This window comes from Malaya genurostris, chromosome 1 (genome assembly GCF_030247185.1).
Source record: "Malaya genurostris strain Urasoe2022 chromosome 1, Malgen_1.1, whole genome shotgun sequence".
Lineage (NCBI taxonomy): Eukaryota > Metazoa > Arthropoda > Insecta > Diptera > Culicidae > Malaya > Malaya genurostris.
Window position 1 is genome coordinate 113,296,438 of NC_080570.1, and position 22,185 is coordinate 113,318,622.

At 38.6% G+C, this 22,185-nt stretch overlaps 1 protein-coding gene across 1 annotated transcript; it reads right to left on the bottom strand.

Annotated features, from left to right (window-relative positions):
• Window positions 1-2,085: 2,085 nt before the first annotated feature.
• On the bottom strand, window positions 2,086-6,666 carry LOC131427516 (uncharacterized). The gene has a single exon (XM_058590781.1). The coding sequence runs from the start codon at window positions 6,664-6,666 to the stop codon at window positions 2,086-2,088; it is 4,581 nt and encodes a 1,526-aa protein (XP_058446764.1).
• Between the last annotated feature and the right edge of the window lie 15,519 nt (window positions 6,667-22,185).

Consider the following 22,185-nt stretch of genomic DNA (forward strand, 5'->3'; position numbering starts at 1 on the left):
TCAGTTGTACTTATTAACTAGAAAATTACCGTAAATTAAAAGAAAATCACTTGACATGTAACAGAACAGAAATGTAAACAAAGAAAAACAACAAATATTTTATGTAAAAAATATGTAGAACAGATATCAGTTTATAACAAATCTCACAGAAACAGTTGCAATATTACAATATGGTTTTCCCAAAGTGTTGTAAACCTTTTCCTGGTTTTGTGTATTCAGGAAAATTTTTCCAAATCACAGAAACCATAAATGGGAAATTAGAAATTCAAAAGTGCAAGGTTAAATTGAATATCACGTTAAGCATTTGTGATCGCTGTCGTAGACGGGCTTATGAGGAAAGTCATACGATTGTAATGTAATAATTGTAGATATAGCAAGCTAATAAACAATTCATGGAAATATAAAAAATGGTGTTATAATTAAATATCTAATTATCTCAAGAACAGCTACTTTTATAAGAAAGTATATCAAGAACAAATTTATTGCCTTTAACCTGTAGAATAATCTTCTACTGTTTAAATGATTATCTTTCAACAAGAACTTGAAATTTCGAATATATCTGCAAATTGTTTTAGCTGTAACTTCTTCATTTTTCAAAAGGCACGGATGGGATAGCCATCAATCTGTAGGTTTTATTAAGAGCTTTAAAAAAAAATTATCAAAAAAAAACGAAACCCTGATTTTTTACCTTTTTTATAATATAATTTTTTTTAATAAATTTTGAAATTATTGAGAAAAAAAATCAATTTTTTTTCAGTGTATATATTCTTTAGAGTGTCCTATTGATTCCCTACAACTTCTTCCTGAACGCTATTTTTGTACAATTAACGGTTTCCGAGTTTTGAAAAAAGCAATTTTTGTGAAATGCAAAAATACATACGCCTTTTTTAAAAATCAGTCGTGACTCGGACCTCTCCATCGGTTCAAAACTTATAGTTTGCCATATTAAAGCCATGTGCAAAGTATCATCCAAATCGGAGGAAGTCGATTTTGATTTTGTCGCTTTTTTAAATTGCGCTGGTTTTTTTTTCAATAGTCTGTTTCTGTTGGATGGGTTTCCATAGAGATAGGACTATAACTGAATGCTGTAGCGGCCAATTAAAGCGAAGCATGCTTGGTTCTTCTGGTCAATTAGGCTAGTATTTTCATATGCAGGGTAGTTTAATTGGCAAAATAATTTCCTCGGTTAGGGGCTTGTTACAGGTTTGAGTCCCGTCTATGCGGTAACATTTTCGCGGTTTTCATTTCATAGTTGCATTCGCATGTTATTTAGCATGCTTGGTTCTTCTGGTCAATTAGGCTAGTATTTTCATATGCAGGGTAGTTTAATTGGCAAAATAATTTCCTCGGTTAGGGGCTTGTTACAGGTTCGAGTCCCGTCTATGCGGTAACATTTCATAGTTGCATTCGCATGTTATTTTTCCAATCAGTTTCCCTCGTTAGATGCTGATCAAATTTGAAATAAGCTTCTACGACTTAACAAGACTAAAAACAAATTATTATTAGAAAATAGTTTTACATCGATGATGGTTGTTGGGGCAGGATTTCACTTCGGGAACTTTTCTTTGCAGGAGTATCTTCGAGACGATAATCAATATGCGATTGAAAACAGTTCGGGTTTATTATGCCAATCTCAGTGGCACACGGAGCGGACAGGCGGGTTATCAAAGTGCGTTTCACTTAAAACCACTTAATTATTTTAACAAACAAAACGTGCGATTTTTATCTAAGAGTTTATTCAACAACTGAAACTTCTTCATTGCCGATTGGCGGTATTTATCAATTTCTAAGCGGAAACAGTAAGAATATAATAACTACTACTAATTGAGAAGAGAGAAATCTGTATCCGAAAGTAAACAATTAATTTTCTCCCAAGCTATCTATATGTCGCAACTGAGGTAGGAAACAAAGAGCAAGCGATTTCTAAAATCACGGTGGATTGATTATTGATAACTGCTACACTGAACCGAACATAACCGGCCACCTTGAAATCTAATTTCAATTAAATTACTACTGATTACTAAACTACCGCTAATATTCAAAGTTAACATAAATCAAATTAATTCAAGTTTCATTAGTGCTGCCTTATTTGGAAACTGATTCTGGGACAAAGTCCTCCAGATTCGATGTGCAAGGCAGAGGGCATATCTTCGATACAGATCGCTTCAGTGTGCCAGATGAAGTGCGCAACGTCACGACACGGGTGACATGATCGGGACCTGGATGTATTTCCACAATGCGGCCGAGCGGCCAACGTGCCGGAGAAAGTGATTCGTCCTTGATTATCACTACAGATCCAACATCAAGATTAAACGGTCGAGGGTTGACTGTGTACTGCAATTGAAGTTGCTTTAAATATTCATTTCTCCATCTGTACCAAAATCTTTGAGCATAGGCTTGAATTCGCTGATATTGAGTTAGTCGATTAAGTGGAACGTGTCGGATGTCTGGTTCTGGCAATGGACGAATCATATTCTTAACGAGGAAGTGTGCCGGAGTTAAAGCTGATAGGTCGCTAGGGTCATCCGATAATGGGGTGAGAGGTCGCGAGTTCATACAGCCTTCGATCATTGTCAGTACAGTGGCGAGTTCTTCATAGGAGAGTGTACTGCTACCAAGCTGCCGAACTAGATGCGTTTTAGCCACTTTAACCGCTGCTTCCCATAGCCCCCCGAAGTTAGGGGAACGTGGAGGGATCAGATGCCACTGGATGCCGTCCTCTGCAAGTTGCTTGGAGATGCGATTCTGTTCGGGTCCTGGTTGGAGCATATTGTACAGTTGGTGAAGACTGTTCTTTGCACCGATGAAATTTGTACCGTTGTCCGAGTACATATGGTACGGTTTGTTTCGTCGCCAAATGAAACGGTTGAGCGCCATGAGAAAAGTATTGGTAGATAAATCGCCAACTAATTCCAAATGAACGGCCTTCGTCGTAAGGCAAATGAACACGGCCACGTAACATTTCCTTGCTGCTGCTCTACGATGCGTTGGTTTCAGGTACAGAGGGCCACAATAATCAACACCAGTATGGGTGAAAGCTTCATTGGGGGTTACTCGTCCAATCGGTAGTTGTCCTGTTGGCTGTTGAATGGGGCGGGGGTTTGATCTAACGCATCTAAAGCATCTACGAATGACACTGCGAACTGCTCTTCGACCAGTGAGAGGCCAAAATTCATCTCGAACTACAGCCAGAGTCATAGTAATACCACCGTGAAGCATCTTGCGATGGTAAAAGTTGATGAGTGATTTGGTGAAAGGATGAAAACCAGGGATAACGATTTGATGTTTTATTCCGTACGGCTCGTCAGCAAAACGCAACCGGCCACCAACACGAATTAAACCTCGTTCATCTATGAATGGGTTTAATAAACGAAGAAGAGATTTCTTGTGCACATTTTTATTTTGTTGCAATAATTTCAGGTCCTCTGGGAACGATTCCAGTTGTACTAATTTAAGCAAAACTAATTTAGCGGCATCCACTTCTTTGACGGAAAGCACTTGGTCGGTTATTCTGTTAATCTTACTGCGAGCGTTTCGAGCAAATCTAAGACAGAAACCAGTAACATTCAAAAGACGTTGATACGATGAGTATCTCAAAAATAACGAGTCGGTTATTCTTTGTTCGACAACGAGAATAGTAGTCGGTTTCATTTCCATTTCTTCTGGACTTGTAGAGAAGCCAGAAAGGATTGATGAAGGCCACGCCACTTTCGCTTTAGACAGCCAACTCGGTCCAGCTGTCCAATGCTCACTACTCATTAGCTGATCGGGTGTAAGTCCGCGGGATACCAAATCTGCAGGGTTGTCTGCACCAGCCACATGGCGCCATCTTAATCCGTGAGTAGTTGATTGAATCTCCGCTATACGATTCGCGACAAACGTTTTCCATGTTCGGGGCGGAGACTTCATCCACTGCAGCACTATAGTCGAATCGGTCCAAAAATAGCACGCTTCGAACTTCATATCCAAGGCTGTTACTATCTTTGCATACAATCTAGAACTGATCAATGCAGCGCAAAGCTCTAATCGTGGAATGCTCATTCGCTTTAACGGCGAAACCTTAGACTTAGAGGCTAATAGGACTACCTTGATTGTACCATCTGCTGCCTCCGATCGAACGTAAAGGCAGGCTCCATAGGCCATTTCAGACGCGTCAGAAAAACAGTGCAATTCAGCACTGCATAGCCTTGATGTAAATACGTATCGATCAATGCGGTAATTGCTTAAATTGGGAAGCTGCTCACAAAACTGTAACCATTGCAGCCGAAAATTTGGAGTTACTTCATCGTCCCAATCTAAAGCCAACAACCAAAGATGTTGCAATAATATTTTTGCCCGAACAATAACGGGAGCCACTAGACCTAGTGGATCATATAGCTGCGCTATAACAGATAGGACACTGCGCTTCGTCACCGGCTCATCCCTCAATGTTATGGATACATCAAACCGAAATTTATCGGATGCTGGTTCCCAATTGACACCTAAAGTTTTGATCGTCTCATCTGGTGCAAAATTTCGAGCGGTATCCGTCCAAAGGAGTTGTTTAGGCAAATCGCTCAAAACATCCGGTGAGTTGGAGCTCCACTTTCGAAGACAAAAACCACCCTTGTATAAAAGTTCGTTTAGTTCATTGCGTAACTGGATCGCTTCTTCGACGGAATGTTCTCCGCCGATGAAATCGTCGACATATAAACAGTTTTTCAATGCTCTTGTGGCTTTAGGAAACGGTGCACCATCATCGTCGGCAAGTTGTTTTAAGGTCCTTGTAGCTAGAAACGACGACGGAGCGAGACCATACGTAACGGTACCAAGCTCATATGTAGCTATGGGTTGTGAATCATGGAATCTCCAAAAAATTCGTTGCAAACGACGGTCTTCTGGATGCATCGAAACCTGGCGGTACATTTTTTCGATGTCCGCCACCAACGCAATCGGGAATTTACGGAATCGTAATACATTAGTAATCAATTCGTCCTGTACGACGGGCCCAACCAATAGGGCATCATTCAGTGAATGACCGGTTCTTGTTTTCGCAGAACCGTCAAAGACGACACGCATCTTTGTGGTAGAGCTTGCAGTCTTTATTACGGGATGGTGCGGTAGATAGCAGGCGTCAGGACCATCAAGGTTGTCTTCAGAAATTTCGTTCATGTGACCCAACCGAATGTATTCCGACATAAAGTCGTGATATTGCTGTTTTAAATCACGGTCCTTTTCTAATTTTTTCTCCAACCACTTGAATCGCTTGAAAGCATTTAGCTTCGATGCTCCGAGTAGTTGCGTGAAATTTTCCTTTTTCGGCAAGCGTACAATATAACGCCCATCAGAATCACGTGTTGTGCTTTCATTGAATAAGTCCTCACATTGCTGTTCAGCAAGCGAATAATTAGATGAACTACATTCTTCCACTGACCAAAACCGTTCTAGCAACTCATCTACGGGCATAACTGTCGCCATATGACAAGTTATTGGTGCTTGATGAGTATTTTCTTCGCCGAGGCCCATCTTTCCTGTGACTAGCCAGCCGAACATAGTATCAACTAGCATAAGACCTTTATTAGCTAAACGGAATCGGCCCTCAAGTAGCAGTGAATAAAAATGACCGGCTCCGATGATCATATCGACTCTCCTTTTTACGTTGAACTCGGGGTCAGCAAACTGAAAATGTTCGGGTATTTCCCAGTTGGGTGTGATAATTGAAAACGGTGGGGTGTCGTTGGTAACTTTCCGTAGTACGAGGAAATCTAACACTTCCTTATATGGAGATACTCTAGAGCGTATTTCAGCGCGTATTTGGTACTTCGAATTGGTAATAGTACCATCCACTCCAGCGATTGGAACATTTACGATTTTTCGGGGAAGATGCAGTTGTTGACACAGGCGCTCGCTGATAGCGTTTGGCTGTGATCCTGTGTCTAACAGAGCTCGGGCAATATGTTCCTGACCATAGGCGTCGACGACCAGCAGGACGACAGTCGACAGAATAACGTTTCCACTTTCCACATATACAGGCTTAGATAGATTGAATTTTCCAGCCGGTTGAGTGGCAATAGTTGAAATAATCTGAGATGAGCTAGTAGAAGTGTTACTATTAGCTTGACTATTACTGGGCAACTGATTAGTGGTAAACGGTCCGGGATGAATCATTGAGTGGTGGCGCTTGTTGCAGTGCTTACAGTGGTATTTTGATCGGCATACACGAGCGAAATGATCGCTCCGAAAACAGTTGCTGCAAAGTCCTTTGTCTGCTACTACTTTCAAACGTCCCTTCACGTCAAATCCGTTAAAGATAGGACAATCCATTATTGAATGCTTGTCCTTTTCGCAGGCAGGGCATAACGGAAATGCTTTGGGAACAGCTGCTGCCATGGCATTGGAGTTGATTCGGGGTTGAAAAGATTTTTTGTTTCCGGTATTGTAATTAGTACATCTAGCGTTAGAATGTTGTGGGCGGTTGATGAGAATTGTTTCTAGCACACGGGTTCTCTTCTGAAGGAATTCTATCATTTTAGTATAGGTTGGCTGATCATCTGCTGATACGGATTCCTCCCATGCTTGTAACGATGCATCATCCAGCTTGTCCTCCAGTAGTTCCATCAGTATAAAGTCTAAATGTTCAACAGATTCACCAAGTTGCTGCAGCACTTTCGTATGGTGCTTAGTCATCAATTATTTTGTGCAAAGCATTAACCGAATTATTTGGGATTTTAGGGTATTTGAGCAGAGCGCGAATGTGCTTCTTTCTAAGAATAACCTTGTTTGAATAGCGTTTGACAAGTGTCTCCCAAGCTATTGCATAGTTTGCTGCAGTAATAATAATTGATTGAATCAAACTCGATGCTTCTCCTTTCAACGACGCTCGAAGATAATGAAATTTCTGGACGCAGGAAATTTCCGTTGAAGAATGGATCATGGAGACAAATGTGTCATGGAATGTCAGCCAGTTGTTGAAATCTCCATCAAACTCGGGTAGAGTAATCGTTGGCAACTTTACATTTGTCAAGTTAGATGAGATGGGACAGGCATCAGCAGTCGAACTTTTAGCTACTGGTACAGGAACGGTTTGTGGTGATTTAGATAACAACCCAGCTTTTAAACGAAAATATTGTTCCTCTATAGCCGCTCTACACTCAAGATTCGCGGTTACGAATTTTTCGCTGTCGTCGAATGCCTCATATTCAGATTGGATCATCTCAAACGTCTCGATAAGCTTATCCAAACGTTCGAGCCGGATGGGAACCTCGTGTTGATGTTGGGTTGGATCAAAATTCATCAAAAATTCATCCATTCGCTTCAGAGCTTCGATGATGTTCCTTCGTTTTATCTCTTTCGCCTTCATTTTCTTCTCGCTCGGTGCTTTAGCCGCCTGCATCACTCGGAGACAATGAGATCTCGTATCGCTAGAATCAGATGAGACCCAGGAAGTACCGCAAATAAACTTGTAATGAGATTGGAATGGTACTCACCTGGTACCCCTTCCAAAGAGGCCTTGTATATTATAAAAAAACTCAGCAACACCAGAGCTAAGCAGATCATGCAGTTATAGTGGCAGCAGCAATGAACTAGTGACGTTGTTCGTGTTTTGAGGTTACGTGTATCCGTGTGATTGGTGATTCCAATGAGGCCTTGTAATCGTTTCAGTGATACTGGCACCGAAACCGATAGCAGTGATCGCAACGTGGTTGAGGTTAAGTCAATTTAACGGGTCGGGACGGGTGCTGTAGAAATCCTGGTCACGGCACCAAAATGTTGGGGCAGGATTTCACTTCGGGAACTTTTCTTTGCAGGAGTATCTTCGAGACGATAATCAATATGCGATTGAAAACAGTTCGGGTTTATTATGCCAATCTCAGTGGCACACGGAGCGGACAGGCGGGTTATCAAAGTGCGTTTCACTTAAAACCACTTAATTATTTTAACAAACAAAACGTGCGATTTTTATCTAAGAGTTTATTCAACAACTGAAACTTCTTCATTGTCGATTGGCGGTATTTATCAATTTCTAAGCGGAAACAGTAAGAATATAATAACTACTACTAATTGAGAAGAGAGAAATCTGTATCCGAAAGTAAACAATTAATTTTCTCCCAAGCTATCTATATGTCGCAACTGAGGTAGGAAACAAAGAGCAAGCGATTTCTAAAATCACGGTGGATTGATTATTGATAACTGCTACACTGAACCGAACAATGGTTTTCAATCAAATTGGGTTTCTTGCATCGAATTGCATTTGGCGATGGAAAATAAATATATTTTGAAAATAATCATTAAAATCTATGTGGGAGGTTGGATCAGTAGGAAATAGTGTACTGTCTACTGCACTGGCTGAGTAATACTTTCAAACTTTCGGGGATGTTCGAAAACGGCTCGGATTTCTTATGAGATTCATAAATTTCCAAAGATACAGAGAAAATGTATTCGAAGCGATAACCAACACTCTGAATACAAAATATTTCGCTATCGTTCTTGAAAACTCCGTTGTTTTTGATGATTTAAACATTACACCTGGCTAAATCTTGAAATGTGCAACTTGAAATCATTCAGAATTGATTTTGTAGTTATACTTGATTTCGACTGGGGTTATCATCGTGGAAAAGTGGAAAACTGCTGTCCCAGTCTTATAATACAAACGAATGTTGTTTACTGTCCGACGTTTCGGCCTTTGGTGTAGGCCTTTTTCACTTCAGACTTTATTTTCCATGAAAATAAATAAAAAAAAAAAGTTGCGAAAATGGTCTACACCAATCCACCTACTGTTGTTTTGTACGAAGAAACTTTGAAAGTCAGTTGAAATTGGCAATATCTGGTAATAGATCTGATTTGTAGGAGTGTCTTTCCAAATACGAAAATTTCTGAAACATTGGCAACTCTGGCTTTAAGTTTCAAGTAGAGATGAGAAATACGTTCACGAAAGAGGGCTTTCTAATCTTACCTAAAGAGGTAGAAGTAATTGAATTGTACAAGAGAGTGTATTAATAAACGGTTACAGAATTTTAGCAAATAGTAGAAGTTGAACATGTTTGTGATCTCTGAAAATGTACACAAAAGTACAAATCGGACAAAAGAAAAAGAACTAACTATATTATTGAGTTTGTTTTCAACGAAATATAATTAGTTGCTCTTAAATGTTATTCGTGGAATTGTATAACTGTCTAAAAACGATTCGTTTGGTAGAACTCTCAATTTCTGAACGATTCTTTGAAATGAGCTGAACTGCCCATCTCTAGATTCAAGCATTTGAAGTTTGCATGTGAGTAGTATAATACTTTTTGAAAGTTTACGACCGTATTATTACAATTGCAAAGATAAATGTAGTCCTCACTGTAAGCGGGCAATGGGCGTAAGTTACCAAAACCACTGCTCACTCATCGAAATACGGCGTACAGCAGCTTCTTCCTTATGGCAGAAGACCCAGAAATGGAACATCAAAATAAACAACTGACACTTTTCTTCGTTCTCGATTCGACAATTAACCGAGCAGTAAGACACGAAACTGAACTAGTCAAGACGCGCACCAATTTGGTGACACTTTCCCACACGCAAACGCGTTGCCGGAACCCTCGGCCGGTGATAGTTACGAAACCGTATTCAAAAATGGTGCTGTATGTTTTATTAATTATCGAATATATCTTCCTAGAGTGACGTTTCATAATCTATACTTTTCGATACGTCGTCGCTTGGCAAAGAGATGCAGATCGAGGTGGTGATTGTTGTATTTGGTTGTATTGTGGAAGCAGCAACAACAAAGCAACCCTTAGCCGCTTGCTGAGGTTTAATTGAATTGCTCTGTCCACGAGGTGGCACGCGACGCAACAAAAGGATGCTGATTCCAGTGTCGTTTTTTTTCCTGCCGGCAAGAAGACTGAAAACCTAGGAATAATATTTACCCTAATTTTATTGTTTGTGTGCCACGACGGAGGTAGCTAGCACGTGATATAAAAAGATGTGCAACAATACGGTGTTTTATCTCCCGAGAGCGAAGGTACAGTTTCGCAGCCCACGGACAATAGCGTCAATAATTGCAATAATCTGTCGTAAAGCCAAACCGTCACAGCAGGAGCACGAGCTAGAGTTGGTGGGCATTATTCATTTGAGACTGTCAGTCAGGATGGTACGTAGTAGGGGTACGTTGTTTTACCTCCACAAAGCCATGGGAAATATGCAGCCGCACGAGGACACCGGGGAAACTTAGAACTTTACCCTCTTTTCGTAGATATTTAAGGTAGGTTTAACGCACACATACACACACAAACGTACGCATAAAGAACGGTACATCATAGCAGCAAGGTGACTGCTAGGAATCCGAATGTCACCCTTTACTTTGGTTTAAAGCTAATGGAAGGACACGGTAAATAGCATTCTCTGAATTGTTTGCCTCTTGAAAGCCGATGCCACGCTGCCTGTGTAGTGAAGGGTGAAGGGAATCTGTCCCTTTAAACGCGCCTCCATTTGTCATCTCTTGAGAACAGGATCACACGGCACTTCAGGAGTAGATCAAAAGAATACGACTAACGATTTGAAACTTTTCGAAACGGTATTGGCTCATTTTTTGAAAAAAAAGTCATCACTGTTAGTTGCAGAGAACTCATATGTTCGGGAGCAGTTTTTACATTAACGAGTGTCAATCATCCGTGGGTGATTGGTGCGCGCTGGGCATCTCTTGGGAATGTACTTTAACATACTTGGCCAGAAACAATTTCATTCCGGAATGTAAGACTAACTACATAACCGGAAAACAAATTGTTTGGCATTTGTTCATCTTGTTTTGCGCCGCTCTCATGATTGACAGTTTAGCTGTTGCACTGCCAGACCAAACGGAAAGGAAGTGTTCGCATGTAATTATCGGGAATCGTACCACGATGCTGGCTGACAAGGTTTCTGATAAAAACAATTCTTGCAAACAATTTAAACGACATGACAGCTCTTCCCGGAAGTATGATTTTGTGGACAGCTGGCAGTTGGTGTAACCGGGACAGCTGACCTGTTATCAAGTCATTTTTTTTGAAAATGGCTAAACCTTGGATTCCGACGACTCAGAATCAAAGCTTCAATCCATCAAATAACCTGGTGCCATATGTGCAGTTTCGTACACCCCCCGAGGGATCTCGCCCTATTGTTCGTATTCACGAAATCTTTATCAGCCTGGCTTTCGTGCGGGAAAGAAACGGGTCCCGCTTGCCTTTGACAGTTTTTCGGACCTTCATCCCTTCGGTGAGCTGGGAATAAGAGTGAAAAGGTGTTCAATCATCTATCCCGCGGGCGTCACGTGCCACTGTTGATTACTAACCTGGAGGGTTTCAAGAACCTGAATAATTTCAGTGATAATTAACACCGACGTGTGCGGCTCACGTCCATTAGCTGTCAGAACTGGATCGACGTCGACGAGCATTAAATTGAGAGTCTGACACGGTGACAAGATCTGCTGGTTCCAACAGGGTTCAGTGTGATAGTGAGTAGGAAATCTTGCTTTGCTTTGCAAGGGGACCGTAATTGAATAATGATCCCACCGCCACGACGCTGCACTGCTAGATTGGACAAAGGTTCTTCTTTTTTATTTTGCTGGTGGCACTTGGGTCTGACAGATGAGGTGATGCTGGTCCGGCCGACCGTACCTGTTTCCCTCCGGTGGATTATGACACCGTCACACAGCTTCATAAGACAGCTCTGTCGTTATGGCGGAGGCAATCTTGATAAGTCTGCGACGACATGCGGGTGGTGGCTACGGCTCCGTGAAATATTGTTATAGACGAACGAGGGACAGAGTAACATAAAAAAAGGTAAATTAGATCACACGAAGAATATGCGGGATCCGCCTGGGTCACCCTGTAAGGATGCTTAAATACCTTTAATTGATTTCAATTAAGATTCACGCATCGCTGAAGCGCACAGGCAACCATAGGGTACTCGTGAGTGAGTGTTGTTGAATATCTTTTCGGAAGGTGCTGCATCATTGAAAGTAAATCAATGAGAATGAATTATTTTGTTTGTCGGTGCTATCAGCGTTCATTGAACCTATTTATGCAATTAAGTCATACTTAGAGCATGCTCATCAGCTCGAAGTTTTTTTTATGAGAGATCGATAATCGAACCGCATCTGAAACAGATCTCTTCCCAGCAAGCCGTTTTAGTTATATTTATTTGAACAATTCTACTGTCAAATTCAAAACTGATATAAGCTGCACATATTTTTGTTTTTCTTGATAAGAAACAAGAATAAAACGATGTTGCGGTTTCCATTTTTATTAAAGATTTCGTCACAAACACCGATTTGTATAGTTTGTTGCTTTTTTCAAAATTGATTGTGTTGTTTTTGTTTTCAAAATTAATTTGATTTGATTTAATTGATTTCACATATCTTTTGGAAAAGAATTGTATAGGATACTTTTACAAAATCAATCATATTGTTGAATGAAGATAAATCGATTTGAAAAATTAAAAGAAGATGATCCCGCGTTGGTAGCTCAATGCATAGGACACAGGTCTTACAAGTCAGTTGTCATAAGTTCCTATATGGAAGGGTCAGTAGGATCGTTGCAAAATTCTTGCAAAGGTTCAGTACACTATGAATTGGTTTCGAAATCTATTGAAACAGAAGGTCAAATTTAACAAGAGGAATGTAATATGGAGGCTTTGCTTTGCCAACTGTCCATATATTAAGGGATGGGCTTTTCTAAGAAAAACGTGATTAATCCACCTACCAGTGAGATGATACCTTTTTTTATCAATACGCATGTGTTTTTGCATGGATATTCTTAGGTGTTTTAGTTCTCATGACATTATTTTAATTATCGTCGTTTTAAACGACAAATTGAGATTTTAATCACTCATTACCCTGTAATACCGAAACTGCAATACATATCGAATTACAATCTTAGCGTGTGACAATCGATTGAACATTCCATGAGATGTCGAAGTAAGTTCCACTTTAGAGTTTTTCGTCATTATTTATGGTACTTCCAGAGCCGGTATTCAGGAATTAGCATAGCCCAAAATGATGCGAATGGCCATAAATTATTACGCTAAACAATTTACATGAAATTTATAAACTCATCATCTGTACTTTCAGAATCGGATAAAATTCACCAATTTTGTATGGGACCTTAAGTCCTGTAATATTTGTTTTTGAAGTTCGATTTGGTCTTTTTTGAGAAAATGATTGAGCTTTGAGAATCGATTCGATACTGGAACCGGAATTCTAAAATCGGTGTAGCCGAAATCTGTTAAATTCACCTGAGGAGTGTGTAGACATCTTTGAGAAATTGTAGTGCGAATTATAATTTGGGGGTACATTCCGAATCCAAAAACGAATACCGCTCAAACTGAAATAAATTTATTTGGTAATCGACTATCCAAATCTGCAAACCCGATAAACCTGATTAATTTATGTGAAATGGACATGTTTATACTAATCACCCTGCATTTTCTAAACCAGAAGTCAGATCTGACTAAAAAGTAAGAGGTTTTATAGGATTTTAAGACCTCTCATTTGAATCATAGATGATTCTTAGATTTCATTTGAATCTTAGATCGGTTCAGCCATCTACGAGAAAAATTAATTGCATTTTTTTAATTTCGTTTCACATATCATCCTGTGGTTCCGCAATCAGAAGTCGGATCCAAACGTAATTCAGGAACCTTGTTTGGGAGTATACGACTTTTCATATGAATCTGAGTTTGTAGAAAACGGTTTAACCATCTCCGAGAAAATTGAGTGAAATTATTGTCACACATGCATTTGCTGATCTCGACGAACTGAGTCGTATGGTATATGGAAGTCATGTTCTTCCAGCATTTATTGCTGTAAATAGTTTAAATCAATTTAATTATGGAATTACTTCCAACTCGATAATGCTGGTATCATCTGGTTTACATATGCCATATTCGAAAGATTATGTTGCCAAAAATGAACCGTGCTAAAATTGGTCCGAGGCAAATTGTCATAAAAAAGGATGCTGTACACAGTCTTTTTGGTACTTAAAAACAATTATATGTAACAGTATAAAAAATCGTGTTTCATGTTGCTCCCAAGCATTGCTTTTTCATACAGCGCTCAAAATTCCTTCCACTGGAATAAGGCTTACACAAAAATATCGATATCTCCGTTAAAAATGGACGGATTTTAACAATCTATGGCTTGTTGGATAGGTATTACCGAGCGAAATCTAAGTCTGGAAACATATTCTGTTTTCAAGGTCAAATGTGACAGATACTGTCAAAAAACTGAAAATTTTGACATAAAACTTCGTATAACTCAAAAAGGAAACATCCGATCTCAAAACCATTCAATAGCGTTCTGGGTGACGGGGAGACCTTTCATTTGCGACTAGTTTGATCAAAATCGGTCCAGCCATCTCTGAGATCTCGACCTCTTAGTTGACAACACACATACAGACACACACACATACACACACACACACACACACACACACACACACACACACACAGACAATTGCTCAGTTCGTCGAGCTGAATCGATTGGTATATGACATTCGGCCCTCCGGGCCTCGGAAAATTTTTCGAAAGTTTGAGCGAATTCTATACCTATTTTTTATATATATAAAAAAAGGTAAAAAATAAGGTCTAGGTCGGATCTCTGGTTCCAGAATCACAGGACATTCAGTGAAAAAATTTCATCAAGTGTGTTTTTGACAAGTGACGTTATCAAAACAGTCAATTTATTAAAACTGTCTGGTAAATTCTTCCAGTTTACAGATTTCGTTGATTGGTAGCTATTGGAATTTATTTCCGAATTTCCGGATTCCAGTTACGGAAGCGTAAGAGAAAGTCGTGGCGAAATGCTTCAAAATGGAACTTCGATTTCCCAGTGTTTAAATTTCGGTATAAAGTTCTAAAGTCGTTGTGAAATTGTATTAAGATCTGTCTTTCGGATTCAGAATCACCATCATATATAAATTGACGAAGCGAAACACGCACAAAATCTTCGGAATCGGAATCGGGAAAACTGCTCCACTTCGGAGATCTTTATTTAAAAGATATTTTTATTCAGGCCTATTTGCGTACAACCTTTACGTGGCCGATTGAGCCGATTTTAAAATAATTTTTTTTAGTTGGATTTTGTTGTCATCCTTTTTCTAGGGGGAGAGGAGCTTCCATTTCCCTCCTGTGAGGATTGAGGGGCACTTCGTTCGTGGTTCGTCTCGTCATCCATTGCCGCATCGATTTTATTGTTGTCGATTTCCGTCTTCTTTTCGTTGCTAGTTGCTGTAGATGCACCTTGTACATTGGTTGCAGTTTGCTGATTGGTTGGATGGTAAGTTGTTAACTACAGCTGGTGTACTTTGTTCTATAGGAGATACGTGGGATGGTTTCGTTGAAGGGAATGCTTAATTGTTGTTGGTGGCTGTCACAGGTGTACTGGGATTGCTTGGGGTTGGTGTGAAGGAAGCACCGTTGTCCTTTGGTGTAGTTATCTCCTTGTCCAGTTTATCACATGGCTTACCGTAGTGAACAGCTTTTTGGCATTATTGACATGTGGCCATCTGATTGTCATAGGTAACAAGTGATTTGCACGGAATTCTTGTATCCTGACCGTAATGCGTAACAAACGTACGCCATTTAGAATACCGGAGAAAAAGTTCTTCCACTTTTCTTTTTCGATAGAGAGAATTTCTCCGTATTGGGACATAGTTTTGCGAATATAAGAATCGGTGACGCTTGAGAGAAGATCACGCACACGCACTTCTATAGCACTATCTTCCATATATACTGGAATGTTGTACTTAATGTTCTCGTGCTCCACATAGTGCACATTGTTATTGTCTTTTGCGAATTGAATTGCATCCAACTCTTCATAAAACTGGATGTAAATAACATTATTGCAATAATTGAAGTAAATGCACACGTTTAATGTCAAGATGCATTTGCTCCTTAACCAAACCTTCAAGTTCACGTATAGAAGGTTGAATTTTGCACTGCCTGAAGTCAACAACAGTTGTATTCTTTATTTTAAAATTTTAGATCGATCGATTTGAGAAGAGGCTCTTGAAGTGGGCGCATCGTCTTTAGGCCCTTTCAAACTAGCCATATTATACCTGTAATTGGTTCATCTATTAGAATTGACGCATTCGGTCTAAATAGGTCAACTTCCTTCGAAAAGCTGACTAATAATCACTTGAATCACGTGAATCGCAACATCCAACAATGGCACACCTAGTAGTTTGTGTGCATGATAAATGCAGTTTTCTCTTGTATTGCGTTGTTAAATGCTTCGTATTTTTTGCAATATTCGATGCTATTAGTGGCTCTTTTGAGCGAATAGGAAACAAAGTGAGCCATACTCACGATTGACTGGAAATGAAGTTAGTTTATGCTTTTGCTCCCGGGTTGGCGGTTCAATGCATAGGGCGCTGGTCTTATAAACCAGTTGACGTATGTTCGAGCCCCGACCAGGAAGGATTCTTAGTATCAGTAGAATCGTAGCACCAGCCATGCAATGGTTCTGTACACTCTGAATCGGCTGCGAAGTCTGTTCAAACAGAAGGTCAAATTCCGCTACAGGAATGTAATACAAAGGCTTTTTTATGCTTTTGCTAGGGGAAAAATAATAAAATAAAGTAGTAATGTTATAATTCTTTAAAGATATACATATTTTTCTAACAGAATTTTTCGTTCAAAAGAATTAAGTTTCATAGGATTCCGAGTCGGTTATGATCTTCACTTGATCAGTTTTCGATAAAAAGGCCCTGAACAAATATTCTGTTCGGACAGGAAAAAGTTTTTTTTAGAAAAGCTTTATTTTCCTTTCATGTATCTTGCAATATCAACGGTTGGTAAGAAACACAAACATTTTCTTGAGACAACCCGGCGAACGATCACAACTAGGTTAAGGCCGGACATAAAAAACGAAATTAATTTAAAAAAATCTTGAGACATAATCTCATTGATATAAAAAATTATTTTTTCTTAGTAAATAGATATTATATTTTCCATATTATTTTCTACACTGATAAAAATCGACACGTTAGGGCTTACACTTAATTTCGCCGCATATGACTCGACACTTAAATTGTAAGAATCATATCAATATTACACTTAAATTCCATCAAATAAACAGTAACTTAATTGTCAGAAAAAACCATTTAAGTAATGCTTAGATTTTAACCGGTTTTAGACTTAAGCATCACGTAGAATACATTTGATTATTGGATGGATGATAGTTTGTTATTGAAAGGTCAATAATTCGATAATATATATCAAATGATATGATGAACACGACAAAAAATCCTGATCGTGCTTGAACAGTATACACTAAGGTCTCTTTTTTTACACCGGGGTTACATAGACCTTAGTGTAATGTTGATTGACGATCCACATTTCCATTGCTTGAAAACACAAACACTTTCATCAATCATAAATATAAAAATGGAACAGTTCTTGATGAATTCCACAAAAGGCTGCCGTACCAAGCAAGTCTATTTTCTGTTCCTATTGTTGTGACGTGATCACAAACATTTACAAAAAGTTGTACCCAAAGAAAGTAAACAAAACAAAACAGTCACTTGCTAATACGGGTTTTTGAAGAATTCAAACGGAATTTAAATGAATATACTTACTGTCCACAATCTCTAAAACATGTAGCTCAAAGTCAGATTAAAACAGTAGCAATCAGTCGCACGTAAATTCAAAGCGTTCGATATTAGGATGGCCACACTTAACATTCAAATGTGGTCTCACTCACACATGTCATATGACGACACACTTTATATTTGAGCGCTAAACTTTTGATTATATGATGATGACTTTATATGATGATGACTTTATATTTGTGCGCTAAACAAATGAGGTGTACTTGATTTTTAGTGCGACTAGAAACATGAGATTCACGTAAGAAACACTTTTAAAAAAGTGTTGATTTTTAGCAGTGTAATCGCAGCGTCTTGCGCATTGGACGTCAGGTTTTTGCTCTTGTTAGAAATTTATCTTTATAAATTTACTCTGGGGCCAAAATTTTATTTTCAAATGTACTTTCAATATAGAAATGAATGACAGTTTTTCTGACTGCAATTAATTTGCTTGATGAATTAAAACTGAGCCTTAGAAGTCTAGTAATTTTTGTTAGTATTTCATATATGGTTGAGCTTATTCGAGCTTCTATTCATCTAGTACAAAGTTGATTAAAAAGAAATATATATACCGACTGACAAGCCTGATTTCTTTCTAGCATGGATATGTTGGCGAGCTTGTTTTTTAATTTTCATAAAACACAGTATTTCATACACCTATCGTAAATGATATAAAAAAATTTGTTCATGCAGAACATTGATATTAATTTAGAATAATTGGTAAAACATTTCTAATTCTTTTAAATTTAAATGAAAGGATATATGAAAAACACCTAAGAAACTGTTTTATATAATCGCATTAGCATTATGTAATGAATGAATAACAGAGGGGGTGTTCAATAAATAGGACCATCAAAGTTTTCACAACCGATTGCACTGAGATTTGGTTTTGTTTTCTTTTCAATTTTTGTTACGCCTCGCCTTCCAAATTAATACAAGATACATTTTTGAATGTTTCCGGTAGCCTGTTTCCCAGAATAACCAATGAAATCAATAATCAATAAAAAATTATAATAGAATATCGTGCTTGAACTCTGATGAATGTCCGATGAAAATAAATATATAAACTTGTTTTGAAACGTCGGAACAAAATTTAAAGTATAACCAGAGAATAAAACAGAACAACTCAAAAACAAAATACGTTTAACGTAAAAAAAAGAGGTGGCATAACTATATGTTAATTACTAAACATTTTTGCCTTTCTGATATAGAAAGGCTAAACAATCACTGTGAAAACCGACTGTTTACTCGTGGTTCGGAGTCCCGAATGTCATATACCATTCGATTCGATTCAGAACGACAAAGTGTGCATGTACATGTGTGCATATGTGTATGTATGTAACAATAATATGATTTCATTTTTTGAGTGAGCCCGTGTTATTCATATTCACGTCATTCCGGTTATGTCTCTGATATTACCCACCCGCCTATTTATTTTTGTTCATAAAACTTTGTATTGGAATCCTATGGTCACATTGTTCGCTTAGGTTGATGTCAGAGTGAGCCCGGAACGCGGACCGAACCGAAGTGATTTAATGCGATGTACTGTTTTCGCAACGCATTCACTCTGACAGGTTTGCTTTGATCAAATGCGACTACCTCGCACGCGCGCCTCGACGCTTCGCGTGACGCTTTCACTCTGTCAGCAACCTTAGAGAGAATCACTGGCCCTATAGTCATCGAATTCACCTTTCTGCGACCTATGTGGAAGAATCTAATGGTCGATAATGGTGTCAGAATCGTATAAATTTCCATTATTATTATTAATCATTTTCTGAGCTACTCTTATGGACAATTAGCAGAGAACATGATGATATCAGTGTACAATAAGCCAAGTCCATCGACATTAATTTTTTTTAAATCAGTTTGTGAAGAAATCCATTTAAATTTATTGTATATTTTTATTCAAGTATGCAAAGTGGTTTTTTTCACAAAGAATGTCCAGAAAGTTTATCAGAAATCTGAGAAACAGTGTAGCAAACATTAGTTCAAATTGGTGCAAAATTATTCCAATCAACTAATGATTTTCAACTTTTCTGCATATTGGTAAAATTTGTTTCATTTTCTCATTTCCAAATGAACGGGTGCTAGAATGCCACGGTCGTTGCCGAATCTAATTACGGCAAAATAAACAAAAGGAGTAACAAAATTACGGGACGCAACCGTCGACGAAGTTCGTCAAAAGTCACAAGTTCACCGACAGGGAATCTTATTTCCGCGAGGAACTTCACGTGCCAAAGTAGAAAAACAATCAAAGGGTTCAGAGCAGTCTTTTTTGTTTTATTTTTTTGTACTCTTCTCTGTTCGCGTCGTTCGAGGAGGTGGCAATACTGGAAGTTTCCTTTCGGAAATCTAATTATCTGAAATAAATTAAAGAAAAACATCTTGCAAGCAGATTCGGTCCTTACCTCTTCGAAGCATTTGTTCCTACTTGTAGGTTCAACCCTCAAACCTATGTTCCACGTCTTTTTTTGAGTCATGCATAAATTAAGTAATAGGTACCGTACCGTAAATGTGTGCGCGCTTAAGTTCGACCTTTTTCCGGTGAATCAAACGAAAAAGAGAACGCTTCGGGCGGTCCGGATAGGCGCTAGAACTCGATAGCCCAATTCACACATGTGCGGCACATTCTTGCATCTTGACTTAGTTTTCGATGCATATTTGCACTTTTTGTACTGACCTGCAGGATACAAAAACACGTATGAAAAATTGTTTCTAAAATTTGTAGAGGGGCTCTTTTGTCTAAAATTTGTAGAGGGGCTCTCTCTCTGGTACGCTTTGTATTCATTCATTCATTATTGCAATTGAGTTTAAATATACAATACAATACAAATTTCGGACTTTTTTGAGTCGTCAAGTTTAGAACTATTTTCATAACCCAAGTAGTCGGATCCGGATAAAATAGATAATAAGATATTTATTTGAATCGAAGTTCGACCGGTTTAGTCACGGTTAGTTTGATTGGTTATGAGCTAATAAGACCTGCGAGACAGAAGAATTTATTGAATAGTTTTTAAGAATTTATTCCATTTTTAATATCCACTAACAATAAATTTAATGAAAAAAATGTCTGATATTGAATATAGAGACAAAGTCTTTGTTTTATTTCCAGTTGTTTGGCTTGTCTCTCATGCTCCATTTCGATCAAATCAATTATTCGAAAACAAACAAACCAAGCGAAATCCTGCACTTCTGTTACTTTTGTATATTAAACTCAAGCTAAACAGGGTGTTATCTTTTAAATCAGCTGCATAAACCAAGATTCATGATTGGATTTTCGATCAATTTTGATCGCAGAATTTATGTAAATATTATATACAGTTTTCATTGACATTATTACTCTACCGGTATGATATTACTGTACTACCGGCTGTGAAAATTTCATATAGATCGAGAAGCATGCAATCCCGATGATTGTGAATTTTCAAATAAACTTCAATCTATTGAACTTTTTTTTATTCTTTCGGACGCACAGCTCGTAAGGTGGTTTGTCTCAAATTCAGCACCGTGTTCATCCAAAATCACATACCAGTAGTAGACATTCGTGCCTGCACCGTAGTATTTTAATATCTTCAGAATAGTAGAAAACTCGTGATCATGTGTGGTCTGTTTTCGTTTTCTTTACAACATGTACGAAATCGAATACCGCCCACAGTGTTCTTCGTTCGTAGAGGCGGTATTGTGTTTTCTTATTTCGTACCATCACATGTACCTACCAGTAAGCTTTAGAAGACGGTTTGAAATTTCTGACACCTTGAACTTCCGCAGCCGAATGTCAGATGCGGATGAAATTCAGGAGTTACGTATGAAATCATAAGACTTCTTATTAGAACCTAATTTTGTGAAAATCGCTTAAGCCATCGTAAAAAAGTGAGTTCGTTCCATTTTAGAGTTTGTAACCCCTATTTCCGGTGCTTCCGGAACTGGAAACCAGGAACTGGTATAGCCGGAATCGATACGTTTGGCCGTCCACTGACAGGGCCTATCGATTGTAACTGATTTGAGTCCGGGTTTGAAATGTTTTTCGTGTTTTGCTTAAAACTGCTAGAAATGTTCAACACTCCTAATCACAGGATTCCTTCCAGAAGTGGAAGTCGGATCCGGATGAGATTCAGAAGTTTTGTGTAGGATCATAGCACCATTAATTTGAATTTTTAGTTTGTAAAAATCGTTTACGTTACCTTTGAAAAAAAAGTGAACAAATAGTTTGCTATTGCAATTTTTACACTAATGACCCTGTAAATCGAGTACCGGTAGTCGGGTCAAGACGAAATTCAGAAATTAATGGAATCTTTAGCCCTTTCACTTGAATCTAATTTTGTGAAAATCGGCTCTGTCATCACCGAGACAAGTAAGTGCACAAAAATGAGGAATACATACACACACATACATATTCACATACATTTTCTGTATGAGAACGGTAAAAGGGTGTCAAAGAAGAAATGACAAACTTGGAGTAGGTAATGTCAGAGACATAGCCGCGATATTTGATAGTCCTGGAAAGGATCTGTGGTTTCGGAAGATTGCGTTTGTATTCTAGGAATTAGAGCGGCAGTTCAAGACTATTGTGTTACGGATGATTCCATTCCTGAAGGAAGGGTGC

Coding starts and splice junctions, on each gene's coding strand:
- LOC131427516 (XM_058590781.1), bottom strand. CDS start 6,666: ATGACTAAGCACCATACGAAAGTGCTGCAGCAACTTGGTGAATCTGTT.